The 25929-nt window shown below is 54.3% G+C and overlaps 2 protein-coding genes across 10 annotated transcripts in view; both read left to right on the plus strand.

Annotated features, from left to right (window-relative positions):
- The first annotated feature begins 618 nt into the window (after positions 1 to 618).
- Positions 619 to 9518, plus strand: TSEN54 (tRNA splicing endonuclease subunit 54). Of its 5 annotated transcripts, none has more exons than XR_750572.2 (11): positions 619 to 784; positions 901 to 1065; positions 1164 to 1227; positions 1310 to 1393; positions 1706 to 1804; positions 3131 to 3183; positions 6228 to 6329; positions 6535 to 7350; positions 8073 to 8133; positions 8441 to 8557; positions 9043 to 9515. XR_750572.2 is itself a non-coding variant. In XM_010387600.2 (11 exons), exons 1-11 carry the CDS (start codon positions 729 to 731, stop codon positions 9191 to 9193), a joined length of 1581 nt encoding a protein of 526 aa, XP_010385902.1. In that variant the 5' UTR covers positions 619 to 728; the 3' UTR covers positions 9194 to 9518. The 5 variants fall into 5 exon arrangements, 4 of the variants coding, with proteins under 4 accessions (XP_010385902.1, XP_010385903.1, XP_030780027.1 ...); XM_010387600.2 differs by having other exon boundaries at positions 6535 to 7163; positions 9043 to 9518; XM_010387601.2 differs by lacking the exon at positions 8073 to 8133 and having other exon boundaries at positions 6535 to 7163; positions 9043 to 9518.
- Positions 9519 to 10431: 913 nt separating this feature from the next.
- LLGL2 (LLGL scribble cell polarity complex component 2) overlaps positions 10432 to 25929 on the plus strand; it is a 51346-nt gene continuing 35848 nt past the window's right edge. For 2 of the 5 annotated variants that reach the window (XM_030924169.1, XM_010387596.2), the window contains exon 1: positions 10432 to 10587. The gene's annotated coding sequence lies outside the window, so the exon portion shown is untranslated. Of the gene's footprint in view, positions 10593 to 20195; positions 20219 to 25929 lie in introns of those variants that run through there. The other 3 variants (XM_030924170.1, XM_030924176.1, XM_030924175.1) reach the window with 3 other exon arrangements.

Consider the following 25929-nt stretch of genomic DNA (forward strand, 5'->3'; position numbering starts at 1 on the left):
AACCAAGACGCGGGACCCCACTTGCAGTAACCCCTGCCCGCGGCCGGCGTCGCCCACCCGTAGCCGCTGGCCGGTCAATGGCACCACCTAGCGGACGGCACCAGAGCGGCCCGCAGGGGCGGCGCGGGGACCCCAGCCTCGAGGAGGCGCTCGTGCCGGGCGGGGGTGGCGCTTCAGCACCGTCGTGGGCCGGACAGCGCCTCTCGCCCCAGGCCCTCGAAACCCAGCTTCGGAGCCCCGCCGTAGGGACCGGACGGAAGAGACCGAAGGAACGGCGAACCTCCCCGGACCGCTCCTGACAGTTCCCGGGTGGACTTCGGCCTGCAAAGTCGGAATTTGCACACCCTCCGCTCGCCCTTCTTCCCTCTTTGCCCAGCCCGGGCGGTGGGAACTAAGCAGCGCGGGGCGGCGGAGGGGCGGTCACACGTGTACTCCAGCCGCCGGCTGCTCAGGCTTTATTGGAGAGAAGCCCCGAGGAGGGCTGGGGGCAAAAGAGGGGGCTCCTGCATCTCCAGCAACCTGCGGGCTTGAGCTCCCAGACCCGGCGTCGGGGCGAGCGCCTCCGGGCGGGCGCTAGGACCCGGGACAGTCAGGAGGGCGCAGAGCGGGCTGGGGCGGTGCAGGGGGCGGGGCTGTCGCGGCAGGGTAGATCGGCGGGCGCTAGGACAGCGCGGAGCTCCGGCGGCGGGCGGGGCGTGGCGGCGCGCGTACAGGCAGGCGGCGGCGGGATGGAGTCCGAGCCCCAGCCCGCGGCCGTGGAGGTTCCCGCTGGGCGCGTGCTCAGGTGCGGCGCGGCCTGGCCGGAGGGGTTGTGGGAGGCGCGGGGCCAGCGCGGGTAGGGAAACCGGGCCCGGCGGCCCCCGATGCGCGGCGCTGACCCCGCGTCCTCTTCTCCCCCAGCGCCCAGGAGCTCTTCGCCGCCCGCTCGCGGTCGCAGAAGCTGCCCCAGCGCTCTCATGGCCCCAAGGACTTTCTGCCCGACGGCTCGGCGACTCAGGCCGAGCGGCTGCGCCGGTGCCGGGAAGAGCTCTGGCAGCTGCTGGCCGAGCAGCGCGTGGAGCGCCTGTGAGAGGGGCGGGCCCGGGGGTGAGGGAACCGGGGGCAAGGCGGGCCGCCGGGCCTCGCGAGTGGACTGACGCAGACCCCTTCCCACTCCTCGCCAGGGGCAGCTTGGTGGCTGCCGAGTGGAGGCCGGAAGAGGGCTTCGTGGAGCTGAAGTCTCCTGCGGTGAGCGGCGGGCTCGGGGACAGGGGACCGCCCTCCCTGCCCTCGTCCCTCCCTTGTGACGCTTGCTCTGGGCCCCACACAGGGCAAGTTCTGGCAGACCATGGGCTTTTCAGAGCAGGGCCGGCAGCGGCTTCACCCGGAAGAGGCCTTGTATCTGCTGGAGTGTGTGAGTGGGACCCGGGAGGTGGGGAAGGAGTTGGGACCAAAGAACGGGAAGGACACGTTTTATCGGAGAAAAAGCACACACAACCCGGTCTTTCGAGAACTGATAACCGAACTTCTAGAGCAGGAGGTAGTACGTTACAGGGAGCAGGGATTCCAGTCCAAATTAGTGATGCTGCCCCACTTTCCTGGTTGGTCACATTCTTGATGCACTGCTGAGAAGGGGAGGGGGAGGTATCAGAGCTGGGAAGTTGCCCCATCTCTTTGAGGCACTGCAGTGAGGGCTCATAAGCTGAGCTGTTGGCCCCACTTCCAGGGCTCCATCCACCTTTTCCACCAAGATCTGCCACTGTCTATCCAGGAAGCTTACCAGCTGCTGCTGACGGACGACACTGTGACCTTCCTGCAGTACCAGGTATCTGCCACCACCCTGCCCCCGGGAGCCACCCATCCACTGAATCAATGAGTATTGACAAGCACCCATAAGATGCCAGGCACAGTGTCACATGCTGGGGCTGCAGGGCAGACGAGGGCTGTGCTGTCACGAGGCTCACATTGTGGTGGAGGCCTGTTGGCTTCGCATAGAACCCAGGGCTGGAGAAGATAAGGTGGGGGAGGAGAATTCAACGAGACTGGGCTGTTCATTCAGGTGAGAGAAGCTAGGGTCATGTCCCAGGTTGGGGGTGGGTAGGGTTGCAGTGAGTGAAAAATAGATGAATCTCAGAAATATTTTGAAGAAAGAATGGATAAGACTTTGCCAATGGATTGGATGTCAGGATTAAGGAGAGAGAAGAACCCAGGATTACCGACGGTGATTTGGGTATGCGCCAGTGGATGAAGGGTGGGAAGAATGAAGAGGAGCAGATTTGGGAGGATGAAACCAGTCAAAAGAACTCTGTTTCCGATAAGTTAATTTTGCGGAGCTTCTTGGACATGCAAGTGAGTGTCAAGCAGACAGACAATTGGACTCCCAAGTCTGGAGTGTGGAGAGAGGTCAAGACTAGATGTAATATGGGTACCATGAGCACATGGATGGTATTTAAACTACTGGGCTGTATGGGAGTGTCATCAGAGTAGAGGGCTGGGTCTGAGGCCTGGGGCTTTCTGAGTAGGTTAGGGGGCAGATAAGAAGCAGAAACAGACTGAGGAGTGTCTGGTGATGCAGGAGAAAAACCAAAGTCGCATCACAGAAGCCAAAAGGTCTTTCAAGGAGGAAGTGGTTGGCTGTGCTGAAGCCTGCTGAGAGATCAAGCAGGATGGGGGACTTCTTGTCTGTGTCCCTCTGATACGAACGCAGGGACACAAGGTTGAACATGTGGCTCCTTACCAGAAACTTCCCACCTGCATCGGTGGAGGTATGGGGCTGGAGAGATGCCCACGACCTTCTGCCATCGTTTTATTCACATGGTGATCGGCAGCTTCACTCTCGTGAGCTTTGTGTCAAAATACTCAAGTATTTCAGGGCATGGTGGTTTTCTGGTTTCATGGCTATCAGTTTTTTGGGATTTGGCTAAATGTCATTTGTGCTGAGTAAGGTAAGCGGGAGGACAGGAGTTCAGAGCCTGAGATCTTTGGGGATGGTGTTCATAATGGAGCATGGTCCAACCTTAGTCACAGGGTTTAGAATCTGGGGGTGTACAGGAGGGGCAGAAAGGGCTGTGGGGATGGCCTATGTCTGGAGAAACCATTTGGTGTTTTCAAGAGTGGCCATCTGAGCTTTCCTTTTTTTTTTTCTTTTGAGGTCTTCAGCCACCTGAAGAGGTTGGGTTATGTGGTTCGACGATTCCAACCAAGGTAAATCCCCTTCCTGTTTCCTTTCCACATATTCTAGTCCTGGGACCTGGCTGACTAGTCCTGGGTAGAAAATGGCCTCTCCTTACCTGGAACCCTTGGCTGGAGTGCAGCTCCTGGGGCACAGATGGGGGGCCTCTGCTGGAAGTGTTCTGAGAGAGGCAGGTTGGGAGGAATCCAGGTCATTTCGTTTTATTCTGGGTTATGAAATCGAGCCCCCTCTTCAGATGACTTGCGCCTGCAGCTGAGTGTGTGAGTACTGAGAGGCAGGATTCGAACAGTGCCTGGCATTTAGTAGGTGCGCAGGCAGATACGTAGAGTGTATGCTTAAATGAAGGACTGGGTGAGGAATTCACCATTAGTAGGGTTTCACATTTTTTATGCCAGGTTAAATGTTTTTTCCTTCAACACTTTAGTAGTCCAGCATTGGTAAGAGGCAGAGATCTTCAGACTTGGAATGGAAACAGGTATAGCTTTTGCAGTTACAGTATGTCATAAAAGCTCTAAAGCCACATATTTTCTTTTCTTTTTTTTTTTTTTTTGAGACAGAGTCTCAGTCTGTCGCCCAGGCTGTAGTGCAGTGGCGTGATCTCAGCTCACTGCAGCCTCTGCCTCCTGGGTTCAAACAATTTTCCTGCCTCAGCCTCCCGAGTAGCTGGGATTACAGGCGTGCGCCACCATGCCTGACTAAATTTTTTTTTTAATTTTTAGTTCAGATGGGGTTTCACCGTGTTGCCCAGGCTGGTCTCAAACTCCTTACCTCAAGTGATCCTCCTGCCTCAGCCTCCCAAAGTGCTGGGATTACAGGCATGAGCCACCATGCCCAGCTCTACATCTTCTCTTTTCTGAAAGTAGAACCTAAGGAAAGAATCGTGGATGTGTATAGTGGTTCACCTGTGAGAATGATCAACAATACTTATTATTTGCTGGGGGCCAGGCCCTGTACACATCGCTGAGAACAGAAGAGCAAAATCACTGCCCTCACAGAGCTTGGATTTAGTGAGGAGTCACACAGAACACCCTCACTGTGCAAAATCAGTGTACTTGCAAAGAAGAGTTGAACAGGAGATAGGCTCACACAAATGAGAGGTTATCCCTTAGAGCAGCTCTGTCCAATAGAACTTTCTGTAGTGATGGAAATGTTCTGTGTTGGCTGGGCATGGTGACTCACGCCTGTAATCCCAGCACTTTGGGAGGCCGAGGCGGGTGGATCACGAGGTCAGGAGTTCAAGACTCTCCTGGCCAAGATAGTGAAAACCCATCTCAACTAAAAAAACAAAAATTAGCTGAGCGTGGTGGTGGGTACCTGTAGTCCCAGCTACTCCGGAGGCAGAGGCAGAGAACTGCTTGAACCCAGGAGGCGGAGGTTGCAGTGAGCCGAGATTGCGCCACTGCACTCCAGCCTGGGTGACAGAGCGAGACTGTCTCAAAAAAAAAAACAAGAAAATGTTCTGTGTCTGTGATGTCTAATACATGGGGCTAGAGCAACTGACTGTGGGACTGAATGTTTAATTTCATTTAATTTAAATGTATTTAAATCTAAGTTAAGGCCAGGCACGGTGGCTCATGCCTGTAATCCCAGCACTTTGGGAGACCGAGGTGGGCAGATCACAAGGTCAGGAGATCAAGACCACAGTGAAACCCCGTTTCTACTAAAAAAAAAAATACAAAAAATTAGCCGGGCACAGTGGTGGGCACCTGTAGTCCCAGCTACTCAGGAGGCTGAGGCAGGGAAATGGCGTGAACCCGGGAGGCGGAGCTTGCAGTGAGCCGAGATCGTGCCACTGCACTCCAGCCTGGGCGACGGAGCGAGACTCTCAAAAAAAAAAAAAAGAAAAGAAAATGTTCTGTGTCTATGAAGTCTAATAGTCTAATACATAGGGCTAGAGCAACTGTAGGACTGAATGTTTAATTTCATTTAATTTAAATGTATTTAAATCTAACTTAAATAGGCTGGGTGTGGTGGCTCACACCTGTAATCCCAGCATTTTGGGAGGCTGAAGTGGGCAGATCACCTGAGCTCAGGAGTTCGACACCAGCCTGGACAGCATGCTGAAACCCTGTCTCTACTAACATACAAAAAAAAAAAAAAATCAGCCGGGTGTGGTGGCAGGCGCCTATAGTTCCAGCTATTCAGGAGGCTGAGACACAATAATTGCTTGAACCCGGGCGGCGGAGGTTGCAGTGAGCTCAGATCTTGCCAGTGCACTCCAGCCTGGGCGAAAAAGTGAAACTGTATCTCAAAAAAAAAAAAAAAAAAGCAAACTTAAATAGCCACCTGTTGCTAGTGGCTCCTGTATTGAACAGCATAGCCTTAGAGCCTTACTTCACAGCAGGGAGGCCAGGTGCAGGGGCTCACACCTGTAATCCCAGCACTTTAGGAGGCCCAGGTGGGCAGATCACGAGGTCAAGAGATCAAGACCATCCTGGCCAACATGGTGAAACCTCGTCTCTACTAAAAATACAAAAATTAGCTGGGCATGGTGGCACGCACCTGTAGTCCCAGCTACTTGGGAGGCTGAGGCAGAAGAATCGCTTGTACCCGGGAGGTGGAGGTTGCAGTGAGCCAAGATCGCGCTGCTGCACTCCAGCCTGGCGACTAAATGAGACTCTGTCTCAAAAAAAAAAAAAAAAATTCACAGCAGGGAAGAATGTTGCAGTGTCAGGGGGCTGTGTCAACAATATATTATTGAGTGAAAAAAATCACAAAGCAGTATGCTAGTATAATGCCATTTTGGTTAGGAAAAAATATACAGAGAGATTATTCAGTGTGTACATAAAAGAAAGAAAAATGTTAACAACAGTTATCCAAAGTTTTTATTTTTCTATATTTTCCAAGTTTGCTAGCTCCTCTGGGCCATTGCCTAGGCAGAGGCACATGGCTGGGCCTGTACTCCTCATGCAGGTCTGCTTAGGGCCTTAGCCCTTGAGTGTGCCTCCGATCCTGGCCCACTGACTGTCCCCTTGGCCCATTTCCTTACACATCCCACCAGATCCCCAGGCTGAGGAGGTGGGTCAGCGGCCCACCCACTGTTCTCACCCCGCAGCTCTGTCCTATCCCCATATGAGAGGCAGCTTAACCTGGATGCCAGCGTGCAGCACTTGGAGGATGGAGATGGCAAGAGAAAGAGGAGCAGCTCCAGCCCTTGGTAACGCCCACATCAGGGTTGCCCCCCAGGGAGTGCTAATTAATGTCTGGGACCTTGGAAAATGTACAGGCTTTCTAAGAACTAAGCTTGGGCAGCTCCCACGCAGGCTCAGGGAGACACTAGGGGACCTGCTTTCAGCTCCCATGGGACGTGTGCACCTTAGCAACCAGGGGCAGATGTGCTGCTTTTCCCCCACGTCCCTCAGGTCCATTAATAAGAAGGCCAAGGCCCTGGACAACTCCCTGCAACCCAAGAGTCTGGCAGCCTCCAGCCCACCTCCCTGCAGCCAGCCCAGCCAATGCCCAGAGGAGAAACCCCAGGAGTCAAGCCCCATAAAGGGCCCAGGAGGCCCCTTTAAGCTTCTGGGGTCCCTGGGGCCCAGCCCTGGCCCGGCCAGGGAGGGGGTGGGGTGCAGCTGGGAGAGTGGCAGAGCCGAGAACGGAGTCACGGGGGCCGGTAAGCGGCGCTGGAACTTCGAGCAGATCTCATTCCCCAACATGGCTTCAGACAGCCGCCACACCCTCCTGCGCGCCCCAGCCCCAGAACTGCTCCCGGCCAACGTGGCTGGGCGGGAGACAGATGCTGAGTCCTGGTGCCAGAAGCTGAACCAGCGCAAGGAGAAGCTCTCGAGGCGGGAACGGGAGCACCACGTGGAGGCCGCGCGGTTCCGGGAAGATGTCAATGCTGATCCCGAGGTGCAGAGCTGTTCCAGCTGGCGGGAGTACAAGGAGCTGTTGCAGCGGCGGCACCTGCAGAGGAGCCAGAGCCAGGCCCCTCACCTGTGGGGCCAATCCGTCACCCCCCTGCTGAGTCCCAGCCAGGCCAGCTCCCCAGGTACCCCCTCAGCCTGCCACATCCTCGAGGGCCACTGGCAGCTGAGGAATCACAGGACTTTGGAAAGGGCATGGATGAACCGGGATGGATTGAGGCTTAAAAAGATGTGGGAGGAGGGAGTCGACCCACAAGGACGGTCAGTTCTCCCGCGGCTGCAGCAAGGCCTGTGTGGGAATGCTTAGAGATGGTGAGTCAGGAGAGGTAAGGAGGGGTGGAAACTATAACCATATCCTTAAAATCGTAAACAACATGCATGTGGATGGCTTTGCCACCAACTAGCTGTGATCGCAACCTGTTAGATGGAAAAAGGAGGTGCCTTCTTGGCCAAGTGAAAGAAAGGCTTGCTGTCTGCTCTAAGCACAGGGAACCAATGGGAAAGAATAAGCTCAATGTGTTAACGGATCCCAAATTACTTAAAGCCTTCATGGGAACGCGGTAGATTGTAGGTAACTAGATAGGGTTGCCAGATCAGTTCAATTTGACTTTCAATATAAATCTAATTTTTCAGTATCAGTATGTTCCAAAAATTGCATGGGATATGCTTATACTAAAAAAAAAAAAAAAAAAAAAAAATGTTGCTAGGCTGGACACGGCTCATGCCTGTAATCCCAGCACTTTGGGAGGCCAAGGTGGGCAGATCACCTTGCCCACCTGAGGTCAGGTGTGGTGGTGCAAACCTGTAATCCCAGCTACTCAGGAGGCTGAGGCAGGAGAATTGCTTGAACCTGGGAGGCGGAGGTCGTAGTGAGCCAAGATCATGCCACTATACTCCAGCCTGGGTGACAGAGTGAGACTCTTGTTTTAAAAAAAAAAAAAAAGGCAAAAAAAAGTTGCTAAATCTGGCCATCCTAGATGGCAGACCGAGAACTGTGACTCCCTCCCAGTACCTTGTTTTCTCTGTCCTTGTAGCCGTGGTCCTTCAGCATATTTCTGTGCTGCAGACAACACATCTTGCTGATGGAGGTGCTCAGTAAGTTTCCAAGCAGTGCCATCTCTGCAGTACCTTGGCCGCCAGGAGTTGGTGGTTAGGATTTGGCTCCTGAAAACTGTTCCAGGAATCCCTACCCCTACGCCTAGCTCTGAGCAATAACTACAGTTCATGTGTGTCTGGGGAAGAGGAAGAACAACAGTGGTTAGCCCAAGGGTTCAGAGTCCCCAACCCTCCAGTGGCACCTCTGTGAGGCTGCTTCCTGGCACTGATGGAGGGAAAGGGTGGGATGGAAGAGAAAGGTTGGGGAGAAAAGTTCATGTCATAATGTTTCGCGTTGTATTGTCAGGCTGCTGGAGAAGTCTGGGGGCTTGGAAATCAGCTTTGATGTTTACCAGGCTGACGCTGTGGCCACATTCCGAAAGAATAACCCTGGCAAACCCTATGCCCGGATGTGCATTAGTGGGTAGGCAGTGAGCCAGCATTGCCCCTCCCCCAGCTGCTGCCAGTTCTCCTGTGAACCAAGTGGGACTCCTCTGTACTCCCCTGGCCAGTGTGCCAATCTCTGAGAGGAACCTGAGGTCCAGAGAGGCTAAGTGACCTACACAAGGCCACACAGCCAGTTTGTGCTGCCCTACTCTGAGCTCCTCATTGCTGGCATTTTAGGGTAGTCTCTCTCCAATGCCATTTTAGTCTAAGACTCACCCAGCAGAAGGGATGTAGATTGTGGGAATTTACAGGCTAAGAGTGGTGAGCACCTTGCTCTTCTTAGCACCTCCCCAACCAGGGCTCTGGGGCCCTCTTCATTAGAGTCCTGTGTTTTGCAGACAGAAGAGCTCATGGGCCAGAATTCTTGCACCCCAACTCCTTCCGTAGAACCTCTTATCTGGGAGCCGTAGAGCTTAGGAGTGGGCTATGGCCGGGTGTCACTCTAACCTTTTGTCCCTGCAGATTTGATGAGCCTGTCCCAGACCTCTGCAGCCTCAAGCGGTTGTCTTACCAGAGTGGGGATGTCCCTCTGATCTTTGCTCTGGTGGATCATGGTGACATCTCCTTCTACAGCTTCAGGGACTTCACGTTGCCCCAGGATGTGGAGCACTGACCTCACGGCTCTGCAGGGGATAGAGCTCGCTCCAGGGGACCGGGACTGTCTGTTCTCAGGGACCATCTCGGCTGCCTCCTGTACCGACTCTAACCTGTAGCTTCCGGGGCCAGTATGGGCCTTGGCCCTGGGTGTCTGATACTCACAGAGTAAAACTGTGACCCTCTCCCCTTCCCTGCTGCCTTGCAGTGACCCCTCTGGAACTCAGGACTCGATTTTAAGGACCCGGGTGGTGGGGCAGAAGAGAGGACTCTGTGCCTTTAACGAGAGGGTGCCTGCTTCGTGCCATAAAGCCAAAGCCATTAAAAATAGATTTCTTTTCTGCTGTTTCTGTATGTACTGGGTAAACCCCTCTCGCCCCCGTCCCGTTGTCAGTGGAACTGCCCCCAGCCCTTCACCCCTGCTTTGCCCACTCAAGGAGATCCGCTTCTTCTGGTGCGGGATCTAAGAGTAAGAGAAGCCCGCGGGAGGGCAGGAACGCGACCTCGAACCTTTTGAGCCTTTCCCGGGCCTGCGTCGGAGGGGATGGGGAGTTGCAGGGTTTCCTGAAGGGAGGAGGGAGGATGGCGCGCCGTCGGCCCTCCCTGGGCGCAGCGGGGTGCGGGTGGCGAGAGGCGCCACCTGCAGTTGGGCGGTGGAGCGCGCTGCAACCCCGGCCTCCGCGCCCTTTCCGCTCCCACCTCCTCCCTCGCTTTTGCTAAAAATTCCACCCGCTGTTGCAGACCCTCCGGCCGACACGGAGGAGGTGGGCTTCCCCTCCGCCCCGCCCGGAGGAAAGACGTCTAGCCGCGACGTCCCGGTCCCCACACCACCCCTCTTATGAGGCTAGAAACCCGGCCCTGCGTCCCCCGGTCACCCTGTCTGGGCTGGGCTCTAGCAGAGGAGCTGGCCCGGATCCGCCCCTCCCTCGGCAGCTCCGGGGAGTTGGAGGGACGTCTCCCCTGGAGTCTGGGAGGTGGCCCGGGACCGCGGGCGTTCCGGGAACTATTTCCGCTTGCGGGAGGCGGCGGGACACTGGGTGCGGCGCGCCGTTCTGCGTCCAGGTGCTCGCAGGTGAGGCCGGGGCGGGCCCGCGGAGCCCCGAGCCAGTTCGCGAGGCCCCGCCCCGCGCTCCCCGGGGCCGCGGATTGGCCGGAACGCAGCCCCAACCCCGAGAGTGCCCCCGCCCCAGCGGCGCTGAGCTGGGGGCCGGGCCGGGGGCGGGGCGCTGGGCCCCGGCAGGCTCGCCCTTTATGTAAATAGCGCGGCTCCGCCCCAGGCTCGCCGCGCCGGAGGTGAGCAGGAAGGAGACGGCCGCCCAGCAGCCCGTGGGCAGGCGCGGCGGAGCGAGCGGGGCCGGCAGCAGGCGCCGAGGGACGCCGAGGCCTCGGGCGGGGGCCGGCCCGGGGTTCCAGGTGAGGTGCGCGCCGGACTGGCCCCGCCGGCTCAGTCCCCTCGGGAGTCCCACCCGGGGCGGGGAGGCCCAAGACCCCTGGGCTGTCGGGCCAGGGCGGGAGGGCTGCGCCCAGGTCCGAGCGCCTCGCCCCTGTCCGCGTCGCTGTCGTGGCCTGGGAGAGAGACACCTGTAGAAAGTTCCGCGGGGAACTTCTCTGCCTGATCCGCGCGATGACTGAAACTTGGGCTTGGGTTTGCACAATAATGTTGGCTTAGGAGAGCAGGAGAACAGGTGCCCGGGCCGGCTGGGTGCGGGGGGCACCGCGGGCAGAGACGGAGTCCCCGGACCCACGTGTAGGCGCCAGGCCAGCGGGGTCGGCGACGCGCGTCTGCGGTGACCCCCTCCCCACGGGTGGCGGCCGGAGCGCGGTGCCCTGGCGGCTTAGCCCCTGCCCCTGCCATCTGGGCTGTGTCCCTGCCGGCCCTTTGTGCCTCCTAATCCCCGGACGCAGGAAGCCCGCGGGAGGGACTTCGGTCTCCGGCCTTTCTCCAGCCGGGGCGGCTTTGGACACCTTCACATGACGGTCCGGAGACCCAGTCTGCCCTCCATGCTGACGGGTGGGGTTTGCGCCGTGGGATTTGGCGAGAAGTGGAAAATTCTATCTTGCCAAAGAAAGTGTGCCTGAGTTTGCTCCAGCTGGACGATTGGTGGACATACTGGGCCTTGGCTGTGGGGAGAACTGACCGTAACCAGGGGAGCTGTAGAGTGGCGCTTTGAGGCTCTCACCTGTACAGGTGAGCTTTGAGTGAGTAGGGCGCCCCTTCCCCTGGGTATCCGTATGCGACTGCAGACTGCCGGCAGCCCTAACCTGGGCTCCGGGGACCCCCTGCAGGAGTTTGTAGTTCAAGAGAACCTTGAGTTCTCTTGAAGGGGCTACAGAGAGGATTCTGAGCAGGGAACGGGCAGGGAGGGAATGGGTGTGTCAAGGTGACAAGGAAACCCTGGTAGGAAGAGCAGAGCTGCCACAGAAGAGCTGTGGCCCAGCCCGGGGGAAGCTAAGGTCAGAAGTAGCATTTGAGGCTGGGTGCATTGGCTCAGCGCTGTAATCCCAGCACTTTGGGAAGCCAAGGCGGGAGGATCGCCTGAGCCCAAGAGTTTGAGACCAGCCTGGGCAGCATAGTGAGACCTCGTCTCTACAAATAATAGCAAAAATTAGCCAGGCATGGTGGCGTGCACCTGTAGTCCCAGCTACTCAGGAGCCTGAGGTGGGAGGATTGCCTGAGCCCAGGAGGTAGAGGTTGCAGTGAGTCATTATAGCGCCACCACACCCCAGCCTAGGGACAGAGTGAGACCCTGTCTCAAAAAAATAAAATAAAGTGGCATTTGAGGAAAACTGTCTGGGTCTGTGTGAGCAGAGGCACGAGGAGAATTGTGGGAGAGATGGCTCAACTTTATTTTATGAACTGGGATTTGGGGTTTAGTTTTCTTAGGCGATCTTCCCACAGTGGCGAGCTGTGGCAGACAGAACTCAAACTCAGCTCTTGGGCTTCTAATCAGAGTTCACTCCTTTCCTCTGAAGTTAGACTGGGCCCATCTTTGTGGGGACCCCTGGACAGGGTTTCCGGGGTCCAGGGTCATTTGGCATCCCCATTCTTCCTTGAGGCAATGCAGTTTCCCCTTTGGTGTCAGATTAATATGCTTTTAATTACATTAAAATGACACTACATTTGTAAAAATAAAAGAGAAAAAAGGTAACTTTTTCTTTTTTTTTCTTTTTTTTAAACTAAGTTGACCAAATTATTTTTTTCTTTAATAATGTATTTTTTAATTTGTAGAGATGGGATCTCACCATATGTTACTCAGGCTAGTCTCACACTCCTGGACTCAAGTGACCCTCCCACCAAAGCTTTGGGATTACAGCTGAGCCACTGTGCCCAGCTGTTACTAACTTTTTTTTTCTTTTTTTGAGACAGGGTCTTGCTCTGTCACCCAAGCTAGAGTGCAGTGGTGCAATCACTGGGAGATGGAGGCTCACTGCAGACTCGACCTCCCAGGCTCAAGTGATTCTCCCACCTCAGCCTTCTGAGTAGCTGGGACTACAAGCGCGTAGCACCATGCACAACTAATTTTGTATTTTTTTCAGAAAGGGGGTTTTGCCATGTTGCCCAGGCTGGTCTCAAACCCCTGGGCTCAAGTGATCCTCCTGCCTCCCAAAGTGTTGGGATTACAGGTGTGAACTGCCATGCCAGACCTGTTAGTATGAATAACTTTTTAATATACCACAACAATAAAAGAAAAAAAGGCCAGGCGTGGTGGCTCACACCTGTAATCCTAGCACTTTGGAAGGCCGAGGTGGGCCGATCGCCTGAAGTCAGGAGTTTGAGACCAGTCTGACCAACATGGAGAAACCCCGTCTCTATTAAATATACAAAATTAGCTGGCCGTGGTGGCACATGCCTGTAATCCCAGCTACTCGGAAAGCTGAGGCAGGAGAATTGCTTGAACCTGGAAGGTGGAGATTGTGGTGACCCAAGATTGCACCATTGCACTCCAGCCTGATCAATAAGAGCGAAACTCCGTCTCAAAACAAACAAAAAATGGCCCATAATCCCAGGTGATCGCTGTTCATTTAAAAAATAGAAAAGGCAATAGGAGCCCATCATGGGAAAAAGGAAATGTAGAAATTGTAAAATTAGAGAGCAAAAAATTAGGCCGGGCATCGTGGCCTAACATGTAATCCCAACACTTAACACTTTGGGAGGCCAAGGCGGGCGGATCATGAGGTCAGGAGTTCGAGACTAGCCTTGCCCATATGGTGAGACTCATCTCTACTTAAAAATGCAAAATTAGCTGGGCATGGTGGTACACGCCTGTAATCCCAGCTACTCAGGAGGCTGAGGCAGTGATCACTAGAACCCAGGAGGCAGAGGTTGCAGTGAGCCGAGATTGTGCCATTGCACTCCAGCCTGGGCAATAGAGTGAGACTTCGTTTCAAAAAAAAAAAAAAAAAGAGGCTAGGCGTGGTGGCTCAAGCCTGTAATCCCAGCACTTTGGGAGGCTGAGGCGGGTGGATCACCTGAGGTCGAGTTCGAGACCAGCCTGGCCAACATGGTGAAACCTCATCTCTACTAAAAATACAAGAAATTGGCTGGGCGTTGTGGCAGGTGCCTGTAATCCCAGCTACCCGGGAGGCTGAGGCAGGAGAATCATTTGAACCTGCGAGGCGGAGGTTGCAGTGAGCCAAGATTGTGTCATTGCACTCCAGCCTGGGCAACAAGAGTGAAATTCCATCTCAAAAAAAAAAAAAAAGCAAAAAATTATCCCTCCTGCCTGACAGTCTTTTTCTTTTTTCTCTCTTTTGCGACGAAGTCTCCTCTGTCGCCCAGGCTGGAGCACAGTGGCATGATCTCAGCTCACGGCAACCTCAGCCTCCTAGGTTCAAGCAATTCTTCTGCCTCAGCCTCCCGATTAGCTGGGATAGCAGGCAGGCGCCACCACGCCCGGCTAATTTTTGTATTTTTGTATTTTTTGTAGAGACAGAGTTTCACCATGTTGGCCACGCTGGTCTTGAACTCCTAACTTCAGGTGATATGCCTGCCTCAGCCTCCTAAAGTGCTGGGATTATAGCATGAGCCACTGCACCCGGCCCCTGACAGTCCTTTATCTTCATCCTTCATCCGTCTATCCTTCATCTCTTTAAAAACAAAAAATAAAAAAATAATTAGTCTGGGCGCAGATGCTCACGCCTGTAATCCCAGCACTTTGGGAGGCCAAGGCAGATGGATCATGAGGTCAGGAGATCGAGACCATCCTGGCCAACATGGTGAAACCCTCTCTCTACTAAAAATACAAAAATTAGCTGGGCGTGGTGGTGCGTGCCTGTAATCCTAGCTACTAGGGAGGCTGAGGCAGGAGAATCGCTGGAACCCAGGAGGCAGAAGTTGCAGTGAGCCAAGATCTCACCTCTGCACTCCAGCCTGGCGACAGAGCAAGACTCCATCTCAAAATAATAATAATAATAATAATAATAATAATAATAATTTAAAGAAAAGATTTTTAGTGTCTTTCTAGGCATCAGGTGTAGTTTTGACTCGTTCCTTGCCGAGTTCTTGCTGTGTGACCTTAGTGTGGTCACTGACCCATGCTGAGCTTTGTTTTCACACATGACAAGATGAGAAAGGTCACCAGCACACGTGGCCACACAGCAGGCACCCAATGAGGGTGGGCTCAGCTTCCATGAAGCGTAAAAGGCGTCGGTCACTCCCAGGCCTTGGGGTGGGCACTTGGACCTTTTGGAAGTGCCTGATGGGTTTAGGGAATTTGTCTTCTCTGGAAATCAGCTGATGGCTCATGAATGTCTGATATTTTAAAGTCTCTGGCTGGACATTTTGGCTCATGCCTGTAATCCCAGTGCTTTGGGAGGTGGAGGAGGGAGGATCGCTTGAGCCCAGGAGTTCAAGACCAGCCTGGGCAACAGTGAGATCGCATCTCTACAAAAATTTTTTTAAAAAATTAGCTGGGCATCGGCTGGGCGTGGTGTCTCACGCCTTTAATCCCAGCACTTTGGGAGGCCGAGACAGGCGGATCACAAGTTCAGGAGATCAAGACCATCCTGGCTAGCACAGTGAAACTCTGTCTCTACTAAGAATACAAAAAATTAGCCAGGCATGGTAGCGGGTGCCTGTAGTCCCAGCTGCTCGGGAGGCTGAAGCCGGAGAATGGTGTGAATCTGGGAGGTGGAGCTTGCAGTGAGCTGAGATCGCACCACTGCACTCCAGCCTGGGCGACAGAGTGAGACTCTGTCTCAAAAAAAAAAAAAAAAAATTAGCTGGGCATCGTGGTGTGCACCTGTTGTCTCAGTTACATGGGATCTCAGGAGGATCGCTTGAGCCTAAGAGTTTGAGGCTACAGTGAACTGTGGTGGCACCACTGCACTCCAGCCTGGGTGACAGAGTGAGACCCTGACTCAAAAAAAGAAAAACAGTCTCTGCGGGTCAGAAGTTTTTCAGCGAGGACCTTTTTCAGGAGTTGAGGGCCGCAGTGGAGGGTGTGGCCTCTCCTAAACTGACCTTGCATTCCAGTGGCCCTTGATGCTCCCCTTGCGCCTTGGGAGGGCCAGGAGTGAGAGCCGGTTGCCTGGGAGTCTTTCCTGGGGTGGGGGTGTCGGGGAGTGGAGGATTAAACTTGCTCTGCATTGTGCTCCAGCTGGGGGGTGCTTGCTGGGTACCCTCTCCTCACCCTGTTGGGCGGCAGGGCAGAGAGCACAGGCCTGTGCTGCTCTGTTGGCATTAAGGAGACTTTCTAGGAATGCCATCGTGCCCCTTTCAACCTTGCTTGGGGAAGGATGTCCTCTCCTGCCAGGACTTCCCGGCCCTTAGGACCCTCCCTTCGGAAGACGAAGTGCTGCCTGGGGCCGGGTGGCCTGTGAGCCCCTGCCCACACTGTGGGAGATCTGCGCATCTCTGGCAAGAGCCTGCAGGAGCCATCTAAGGAGTTTAGTTTCCCCGGGGAGCTATTCGGCCTTTCTGGTCTTTCCAGATGAGTCAAAAGCAGCTGTTGAGATGCCTGAGTTGGGGGCCAGGATGGAGGCCCAAGAGACCGATGTTCTCTCTCCTGGGCTGACTGCTTTGAGCAGCGCTGGCAGCCTGGACTCATTTGTCCTCAGTCCTCAGCTCTGAGAGGCCCTCTTAGCTCTCTTAGGTGATATCGTTCTCAGGGTTCCTCCTGGGGCAAGGCATGCGAGGTCTGCTTGGCAACGCTGTTTTCCTCTGTCAGGAGCAATTTGCAGGGAGAAAACTGGGGTCAGGGCAGGAGATGGGCATCCCCCAGCGGGGCCACCAGCAGTACTTGCCTTCCCCAGCCCTGGCTCCCTAGGAATTCCAAGGAGACCCTCACTCGCTGTGCCCATGGCCAAGGCTTTGCCTAGGTCCCTTTGGGGTGGCCTTCCCCCCAGCCCTGCCTCTCAGAGGACAGTGACTTTGAATACTCACCCCACTCTTCTTCCCAGGAACCACAGTGAATTCTTGAGCTAGGAGAGGCTGCTCTGGGCGTGGGGACAAGGAGGCTGCAAGGCACCTGACTCTACCCTTCAGGAATCTGGCAGAGACTGGAGCCTTCTCTTCAGACACCTGACTCAGTGTTCCCAGAGTTTGTTTGATGAGAGGGACATCTGATGTACATATATATGTGTGTGTGTGTGTGTGTGTGTGTGTATTTTTTTTTTTTTTTTTTTTTTTGAGACAGAGTCTCGCTCTGTGGCCCAGGCTGGAGTGCAATGGCGTGATCTTGGCTCACTGCAACCTCCCTGGGTTCAAGTAATTCTCCTGCCTCAGCCTCCCCAGTAGCTGGGATTACAGGCACTAGCTACCATGCCCAGCTAATTTTTTGTTTGTTTGTTTGTTTTGAGATGGAGACTCACTCTGTCGCCTAGGCTGGAGTGCAGTGGCGCGATCTCGGCTCACTGCAAGCTCCGCCTCCTGGGTTCACGCCATTCTCCTGCCTCAGCCTCCTGAGTAGCTGGGATTACAGGCGCCTGCCACCATGCCTGGCTAATTTTTTTGTTTTGAGACTGAGTCTCGCTCTATCACCCAGGCTGCAGTGCAGTGGCGCAATCTCAGCTCACTGCAACCTCTGCCTCCCGGGTTCAAGCAATTCTCCTACCTCAGCCTTCTGAGTAGCTGGGATTACAGGCATGCACCACCACGCTTGGCTAATATTTGTATTTTTAGTAGAGAAGGGGTTTCACCATGTTGGTCAGGCTGGTCTCGAACTCCTGACCTCATGTGATCCACCTGCCTCGGCCTCCCAGAGTGCTGAGACTACAGGCGTGAGCCACTGCGCCTGGCCCTCTAGTAAATAATATTTAATATAATTCTGGAATTCTCTGGTGGTCCTGGAGCTTTGGTCAAAGGCAGGGTTCACAAGGGTGTTCCGAACAGGATGTCAGTCTTGACGTCCAAGGGCCCTGGACTTGGCTGGAGACTTGAGGACAGGGGAGGGAAGTTCCCTGAGAACCCTGTGGGGTCCTAACTCAGTGTTTCGTGGGGTCAGTGTTTGGCAGGTACCTTTCCTGGTTAATCCTTAGTCAGTCCTAACTCTTTGTTAATTCATTCAAGTATTTTCTTTTTCTTTTCTTTTCTTTTTTTGAGACGGAGTCTCGCTCTGTCGCCCAGGCTGGAGTGCAGTGGCGCGATCTTGGCTCACTGCAAGCTCCACCTCCCGGGTTCACGCCATTCTCCTGCCTCAGCCTCCCAAGTAACTGTGACTACAGGCGCCCGCCACCACACCCGGCTAATTTCTTGTATTTTTAGTAGAGGTGGGGTTTCACTGTGTTAGCCAGGATGGTCTCAATCTCCTGACCTTGTGATCCGCCTGCCTGGGCCTCCCAAAGTGCTGGGATTACAGGCGTGAGCCACCGCACCCAGCCTGTTCAAGTATTTTCTGATGCCTGTTGTGTGGTTCTACATGTTGGATGTGATCCTTAAACAAAGCAGAGATGTCAGCCATCATGGAAAGTTCTTTCTAAAGGGTGAGAAGCCTGAGTGACAGAAAGTAAAAGTAACCAATAAATTATGTGTTAAAAGGCAATACGGGCTATAGGGTAAAAAGAACTAAAGCAACAATTGCGAACCCGCATGGTAGGGGGCAGGTTACAACTTTAACAGGTGGTTAGAGTGGGCCTCTGCCAGAAGGTGACATTTGAGCAAAGCCTTGAAGGAAGTGAGGGAGCTGTTCAAATAAAATTCCAGTCCCTCCCACGAGGCACTGGGGATGCAGCCATGGATGAGGCCAGCACGATCCCTACCTCCTGGAGCTGACATCTGGAAGCTTCTGGGGACAGCTGTTCCAGTTTTAGGGCAGGTAGGAGGCCCTAGAAAGGGGTCTGATTGGATGGGCTGGGTGGCCTGCCCACGCCAGCCCCAGGCAGGTGGTCCATCTTCTCCCCAGAATGGTTTTGCATTTCCTGGGACTTGACTTTCTGCCAGTCATTTTCCTGGAGAGAAAGTCTGGTGTTAGATTGTGAAAGGGGGCTAACCCCAGGATGGGGGTGCATGCCCACCTTCCACCCCATCTCACAGGCCCGGGGGGGTGCAGCAGAAAGGAAACTTCAGGAGGAGTCTAGGCACGGCGGGAGGATCCTCTTGGGGTTGTGTGGTGGTTGTGGTTCCATAGGATAGATGGTGGGGGGGATGGAGGCTGACCCCAAATGGGGCCCATCCAGCCTGTGAACAGGCAGCCCCTTTGTCCTGGGGGAGAGGCCTGACTTGAGCAGAGGATTCTGGAGTCAGATTGGAATGCAAATTGGGACTTGGATTTTTTTTTTTTTTTTCTTAGAAAGCTCTGTCACCCAGGCTGGAGCACAGTAGTGCCATCATAGCTCACTGCAGCCTCAACCTCCTGGGCTCAATTGATCTTCCCACCTCAGCCTCCTGAGTAGCTGGGACTACAAGTGTGAGCCACCATGGCTGGCTAATTTTTAAGTTTTTTGCTGAGACAAGGTCTCCCTAAGTTGCCCAGGCTGGTCTCAAACTCCTAGGTCCTAGATCCTCCTGCCTCAACCTCCCAAAGTGCTGGGATTACAGGCATAAGCCACTGAGCTTGGCAAAGAACTTGGACTCTTATTAACTGTTTGAGCTTGGGGCCACTCCTAATCGATCACTTCATAAGTAATTGTAAGAATTAAATGAGATGGATGTAAAGTGTTAAAGTCACATCCAACCATAGCTAGCTCTTAATACCTTTTACTACTTAACAGCAGCGGGGACGACAGTCCTCTGGTCATGCCCCCATTCCCTCTGGTTTGTGTTCCCCTAGATCCCACTCCATGGAACTGCCCTTCAGTCAAGGTTTGGTTGCTAAGCTGCTGGCCAGGGATCTGCCTGGTACTTCTGGGAGACTGGGCTTCCCAGGACTACATGGGCACTTGCAAAGCAGCTACAGGCATCTGAGTTGGCACAGATGCCACAGGGGTCAGCAGCTGCCTCTGTGGTTTAGATCCCTACCCACCACTACCATCAGAGTAGGAGGTGCAGGGGCGGATTCACATCCGTCAAACAGGAGGCCACAGCCACACTCAGGCCTCACACAGGATGTTGCAGAGGGGAAGGCAGCTTCTTAATCAGCAGCAGGCTGTGGGGAGCACAAGCGAAGAGGAGAGGAGAGCATGGGACATCAGGCGGCACGCCCTGAGAGCAGGCAGCTGGCACTGGGTGCGGCCCGTGGCCATCTCTGGTTTGGGCTGGGTCTGGAGTCCTGCCGCTGGGTGTGGACTCTCCCAGCAGATCAATGAGATCAATGGAACTTCCCAAGCTATGGAGGGAGCTTCTTGAGGGCTGGCCCCTCCCACATCTCCAGGCCAGAGGGCTGGCTCGGCTTGGCCAAGCCTTGGTCTCACAGAGACAAATTAGCCCAGGTGCCCCAAACAGTGACAGGACGGGAGAAGCAGTCTGACCTGGGAATCCCCTCTCCTCTCTGGGGCACAATCACATCTGCCACTTAGAGCAAGGGGGGCCCCAGGCAAGACCAGCCCTGTGCAGTTATTCTCTCTCTGCCTCCACTGGTCTCTTTCCCGAGCTCTTGAGATGGAAGGTGGGCCAGGGTGTGGATTTTCTGGCCTATCACCAAGTGGAGAGCGCTCCTGTTCTTTCCAGGTGGGTGTCCGGGTGTGTGAACACCTGTCCTAGACCCAGAAGAGTTTTGCTGGCCAGCTGCAGAGGTGGGGGAGTGGAACAGTGAGGAGGCAGGGAAACTGGCCAATCAGCTGCCCGCAGGGAGCTCTCAGGCTGGTTCCACATACAAGGCACAGGCTTGGGTAGAAAGTGAATGGGAACCAGCCACAAGGCAGCAAACCTCATGCGGCCCAGCTCTAAACCCTGGCGCCCGCCACAAGGGAACAGAGCAGGGCAGAACAAGGAGGGTGGCTCAGAGGCTGGTCTGGTGACAGGCCGGAGTGGAGACTGAGGTTGGATGGCCTTTACAAGTTAGTGGGGGGGAGAAGGTTTTCCTAAGAAGTCTCATCTCAGAGGTGGCACTCTGGCTAGTTGGCAACTCCAGTGACTACCCTAGACCGTTTCTGGTGTTAGACTTGGGGACTTGTGGCTCCTGAACTTGTCTCTTCTCCACGTTCCTCCCAGGTGTGTCACTTAAGTGCACAGCACCTTAGAGTTTGCCAAGCCCGCTCTCTGGCCCCGCTTTAAAGCCTCGGGACGATGGAATAGAAAAGTCCTTTCTACTCAGGACCCTGAAGCCCACGATCGCACAGCTAGTCCCACCGGCCTGTCTCCCCAGCCTTCTGGGCCTAACTATTGGGTGTCTCTAGGGGGTACCTCTCCCTCCTCAGGTTGCGGTGGCTGGAGAGGAGCCCACGCCTGGTGAGCACAGGAACATTCCACCAGCAGGACGGGCTGGACCCACCCTCCCGCCTGACCATGCCTGGGGCCTCATCCCTTCTCTCGTTTGATCCTCTTATCCACCCTGCCTAGGAGGCAGATAAACAAAAAGGAGAAAAAAGAATCACCACTAATCCCATAACCCTTCCAAGTACATTGTCAAACATAAGTATTTTTAATAGATTCTGCCTGATTCTTGGATTCTTTGTACATACAGTCCCATGCCATGAAATGGTCTTTTGTCTATTTATTTATTTATTTATTGAGATGGAGTCTCGCTCTGTTACCCAGGCTGGAGTGCAGTGGCATGATCTGGGCTCACTGCACCCTCCACCTCCCGAGTTCAAGCAATTCTCCTGCCTCAGCCCTCCGAGCAGCTGGGGTTACAGGCACCTACCACCATGCCCGGCTAATATTTTTAGTAGAGACGGGGTTTTGCCATGTTGGCCAGGCTGCTCTCAAACTCCTGACCTCAAGTGATCCACCCACCTCGGCCTCCCAGAGTGGTGGGATTACAGACGTGAGCCACAGCACCTGGCCCTTTTGTTCCTTTTAATGACTGCAAGCCTTTTGTCACAGGCCTGAGCACACTTCACCTGTCCCCTGTTGTGGGCCATTTAGGTTGCTTCTGTTTTTTTCTGACAGTTTCATAAACAGCACATCAAGGCCAGGAGACATGCATGAGGCTGGGAGGCTGTCCCTGTCCGCCGCGGTTTTAACGGAGCATTTTATCCTAAGGTGTGTTTCTTCCCCATCTGAACCCATCTTGACCCTTCTCAGGACTCTGAGATAAAATGGTCCCTTTACCCGTTAGGATAAAATGATCCCAGGCTGGATGCGGTGGCTCATGCCTATAATCCCAGCACTTTGGAGGCCAAGGCGGGTGGATCACTTGCGGTCAGGAGTTCCAGACCAGCCTGGCCAACATGGTAAAACCCCGGCTCTACTAAAATTACAAAAAAATTAGCCGGGCGTGGTGGTGGACACCTGTAATCCCATAATCCCAGCTACTCAGGAGGCTGAGGCAGGAGAATTGCTTGAACCTAGGAGACATAGTTGCAGTGAGCCAATATCACACCACTGCACTCCAGCCTGGGGGACAAAGTAAGACTCCGTCTCCAAAAAAAAACCCCTTAAAACCATGGTGGACGGGGACAGCCTCCCAGGACTCTGAGAATGGTCAGGATGGGTTCAGATGGGAAGGTTTTTTCGAAGGTGACTTCTTTTTTTTTTTTTGAGACAGTCTCTCTGTTGCCCGGGCTGTAGTGCAGTGGTACAATCTTTGTTCACTACAGCTTCCGCCTCCTGGGTTCAAGCGATTCTCCTGCCTCAGCCTCCTGAGTAACTGGGACCACGTGGCGCCCGTCACTATGCCTGGCTAATTTTGTGTCTTTTTAGTAGAGACGAGGTTTCGCTGTGTTGGCCAAGCTGATCTCAAACTCCTGGCCTCAAGTAATTCGCCCGCCTTGGCCTCCCAAAGTGCTGAGATTACAGGCATGAGCCACTGGGCCCAGTATGGAAGGGGGCCGGGCTGATTGAGCCGGCAAGAAGGTATTTCAGACAGAATAGCAGGGACCATAGTGAATGGAGCCAGGGTAGGGCTGAATAGATGGAGCAGCCAGCGCAGGGCCAAGGAGAGAGGGCCAGGGACAGGGAAGAGGGAACGGGGCAGAGGGCAGGCCCCATCAGGTCCCTGCCTAGGACAGCTCAGGAGGCCCACTTTGTCATCTCTCTCGTGTCATCTACACAGATCTCTGCATTGGGCCCCCCACTTGTCTTCATCCTGAAACATACAAGCCTCTCTCATCTTGAAGCTTTGCAGCTGTTGTTCCTTCTGCCTAATGCACTGTGCCCCAAGTTGTCTGTGGCTGGCCCCTTCCCACCAGTCAGTCTCAGTGGAGACCTCCCCTCCTTCCTCTGTTCATTCATTCATTTAACAGATAACGAGTGAGCCCTCGCTGTGTGCACTCAGATACAGCAGTGAATAAAAGGACAAAAGGCCTTGAATAGGAAAAAGAAAGCTACTGCTTGTGGAGGATTACACAGGTGATCAGCATGATTAATAAGTAAACTATTCAGTGTTTCCAAGCGTGGCCAGGTCCAAGGAGAAAAGCGACGCAGGGAAGGAGAGAGAACGTCCCAGGAGATTGCAGCTTCAGGTAGGGTAGGACATGAAGGTATCTGGAGGAAAGTGACCCAGGCAGTAGGAACAGGGAACGCACAGGCTCTGACAAGGAATGGTCACTGAGACCTCTCAGCCACCAAAGCCTAGTTGCTGGATCGCTGGATCTTCGCATCCCCTTTTTTTTCTTTCTTTTGGTTCTTTTTTTTTTTTTTTTTTTTTTTTTTTTTTTTTTTTTTCAGAAACAGAGTCTTGCTCTGTGGCCCAGGCTGGAGTGCAGTGGTCCAGTCGCAGCTCACTGCAGCCTCGAACTCCTGGGCTCCACTGATCTTCCTGCCTCAGCCTCCCAAGTAGCTGGGACCACAGGTGCTTGCCGCTGTGCCTGGCTAATGCTTCTTGTTTGTTTGTTTGTTTTGAGACAGAGTTTCACTCTGTCATCTAGGCTGGAGTGCAGTGGTGTGATAATAGCTCGCTGCAGCCTCAACCTCCCAGGCTCAGGCAGTCCTTCCACCTCAGCGTCCTGAGTAGCTGGGACCACAGGTGCATGCCACCATGCCCAGCTAATTTTGTTTTTATTATTTGTAGAGATAGGGTCTCCCTATGTTGCCCTGGCTGGTCTTGAACTCCTGAGCTCAAGTGATCCTCCCACCACAGCCTCCCAAAGTGTTTGGATTACAGGCATGAACCACTGTGCCCAGCCCTCCTTTCTTTTCAAAATTTTTATTGTTCCATGTAAATTTGAAAAAAATCTCCTTTCCTTTTTTTTTTTAGAGACAGGGTCTCATTATGTTGCCCAGGCTGGTCTCCAACTCCTAGGCTCAAGTGATCCTCCCACCTTGGCCTCCCAAAGTGCTGAGATTATAGGAGTGAGCCACTGTGCCCAGTCCATCTTTTTTTTTTTTTTCAATCAGAGATAGGTCTAACCTCTGTCAGAAATCATCCCATTTTCTGGTTACTTCTTTTTCATACAGAGTCTCACTCCGTCACCCAGACTGGAGTGCAGTGGTGCGATCTCAGCTCACTGTAACCCACCTCCCAGGTTCAAGTGATTCTCCTGCCTCAGCCTCCTGCGTAGCTGGAACTACAGGTGTGCCCCACCACGCTCAGCTAATTTTTTTTTTTTTTTTTTTGAGGTGGAGTCTCGCTCTGTCGCCCGGGCTGGAGTGCAGTGGCCGGATCTCAGCTCACTGCAAGCTCCGCCTCCCGGGTTTACGCCATTCTCCTGCCTCAGCCTCCCGAGTAGCTGGGACTATAGGCACCCGCCATCTTGCCCGGCTAGTTTTTTTGTATTTTTTAGTAGAGACAGGGTTTCACCGTGTTAGCCAGGATGGTCTCGATCTGCTGACCTCGTGATCTGCCCATCTCGGCCTCCCAAAGTGCTGGGATTATAGGCTTGAGCCACCGCACCCGGCCGATCAGCTAATTTTTGTATTTTTAGTAGAGGCAGGGTTTCACCATGTTGGTCAGGCTGATCTCGAACTCCTGACCTCAAGTGATCCGCCCGCCTCGGCCTCCCAGAGTGCTGGGATTACAGGTGTGAGTTACTGCGGCTGTCTGGAAATCATCCCGTTTTCTGATTTGCGTCCCGTGAAGTGTCTGTTGCTCCCCTGTCACTGCTGTATCCCTGTCCTAGGACAGTGTCTGCTCCATGCCAAGCTCCTGCTCCTTCTATGCAATCCTTGTGGGAGGGAGTGCCATCCACCTTTACAGAGGAGCTGTCTCTGGAGGCCGTGCGGCTCAGGGGAGCTGTGCTGTGCTGTGATGGCGAGCCCTGGCCTGTTGGCTCCTAGCCCAGGGCTCTTTCCCTCACAACCCTACAACCCCTGGCTCCCTCTAGGAGTGGGCTGAGTAGGTAGGACCTGTTCTTACCAGGCAGCTCTAGGCCTGGCTTCCTGACGTTTCTCTGCAGAGACCTGCTTGTCTGGGCTGGGGAGCTGAGGAGCCACCTGGAGGTGAGCCCCGCCAGGCCTAGACCAGCCCCCTCTTCAAGGAAGCGTGGTGCTTTTCCATGCCTTGACCTGGGCAGTAGGTTGATTGGAGTGAGGGGATGCCATGCCCACCCTGCCTTGGTCCTCCTGGCTCCATCACCCCACGCCCATGAGGTCCCAGCCCCGTGTGGGAAGAGCAGCAGGTCCATACAAGGCCACCAGCTCTGCCCAGCCAGACCTCGCCAGCACCCTGTCAGCAGTGGCCAGTCACCAGGCCCCAGACTGCTGGTTGGGCTCTGAGCGGCCAGCATCTGGGAGCATGTCTGCGCGTGTCCCTGCCTTTTAACTTCAGGGGTGTCTTTGGGCATCCTTTGTTCTGTATTATCCATCCTTCACTGCTACCCAGAGAGAGCCCTTCTGACTTGCGGACCAGTCCAAGTTCTGCCGCTTCCTACTTGGTGACGTTGGACACGGTGTTTTGCTGCTGTGGTCTGTTTCCTTGCCTGTCTAGTGGGGACGTTCCGCTTACCTTTCAGACGGCTTCCCAGATCAGGGTGGTGTGAGGGGCTCCATGCTCACAAACTCAATGCCAAGGAAAGGAGGTGGCCAGGACATTCAGCGGCCCATGACTGTGGCTCTCTGGGTGCTGGGGTTTAGGGAGGATTTTCTCCTCTGTATTTGCTTTTTCTACAATGGTCACAGATTACTTGAGCAAAATGTTTTTTGTTTTTTGTTTTTTTTTCAGACGGAAGTCTCGCTCTTTCACCCAGGCTGGAGTGCAGTGGTGTGAGCTTGGCTCACTGCAAGCTCCGCCTCCCGGGTTCACACCATTCTCCTGCCTCAGCCTCCTGAGTAGCTGGGACTACAGGTGCCCACCACCGCGCCCAGCTAATTTTTTATATTTTTAGTAGAGATGGGGTTTC

The sequence above is a fragment of the Rhinopithecus roxellana genome, chromosome 19 (assembly GCF_007565055.1).
Source record: "Rhinopithecus roxellana isolate Shanxi Qingling chromosome 19, ASM756505v1, whole genome shotgun sequence".
NCBI lineage: Eukaryota > Metazoa > Chordata > Mammalia > Primates > Cercopithecidae > Rhinopithecus > Rhinopithecus roxellana.

Bases quoted from the DNA above. Each gene is read 5' to 3' on its own strand.
- TSEN54 (XM_010387600.2), top strand. From the start codon at position 729: ATGGAGTCCGAGCCCCAGCCCGCGGCCGTGGAGGTTCCCGCTGGGCGC. The intron at 1,066-1,163 runs GTGAGAGGGGCG...ACTCCTCGCCAG, and splicing joins GAGCAGCGCGTGGAGCGCCT to GGGCAGCTTGGTGGCTGCCG. The intron at 6,330-6,534 runs GTAACGCCCACA...CACGTCCCTCAG, and splicing joins AGGAGCAGCTCCAGCCCTTG to GTCCATTAATAAGAAGGCCA.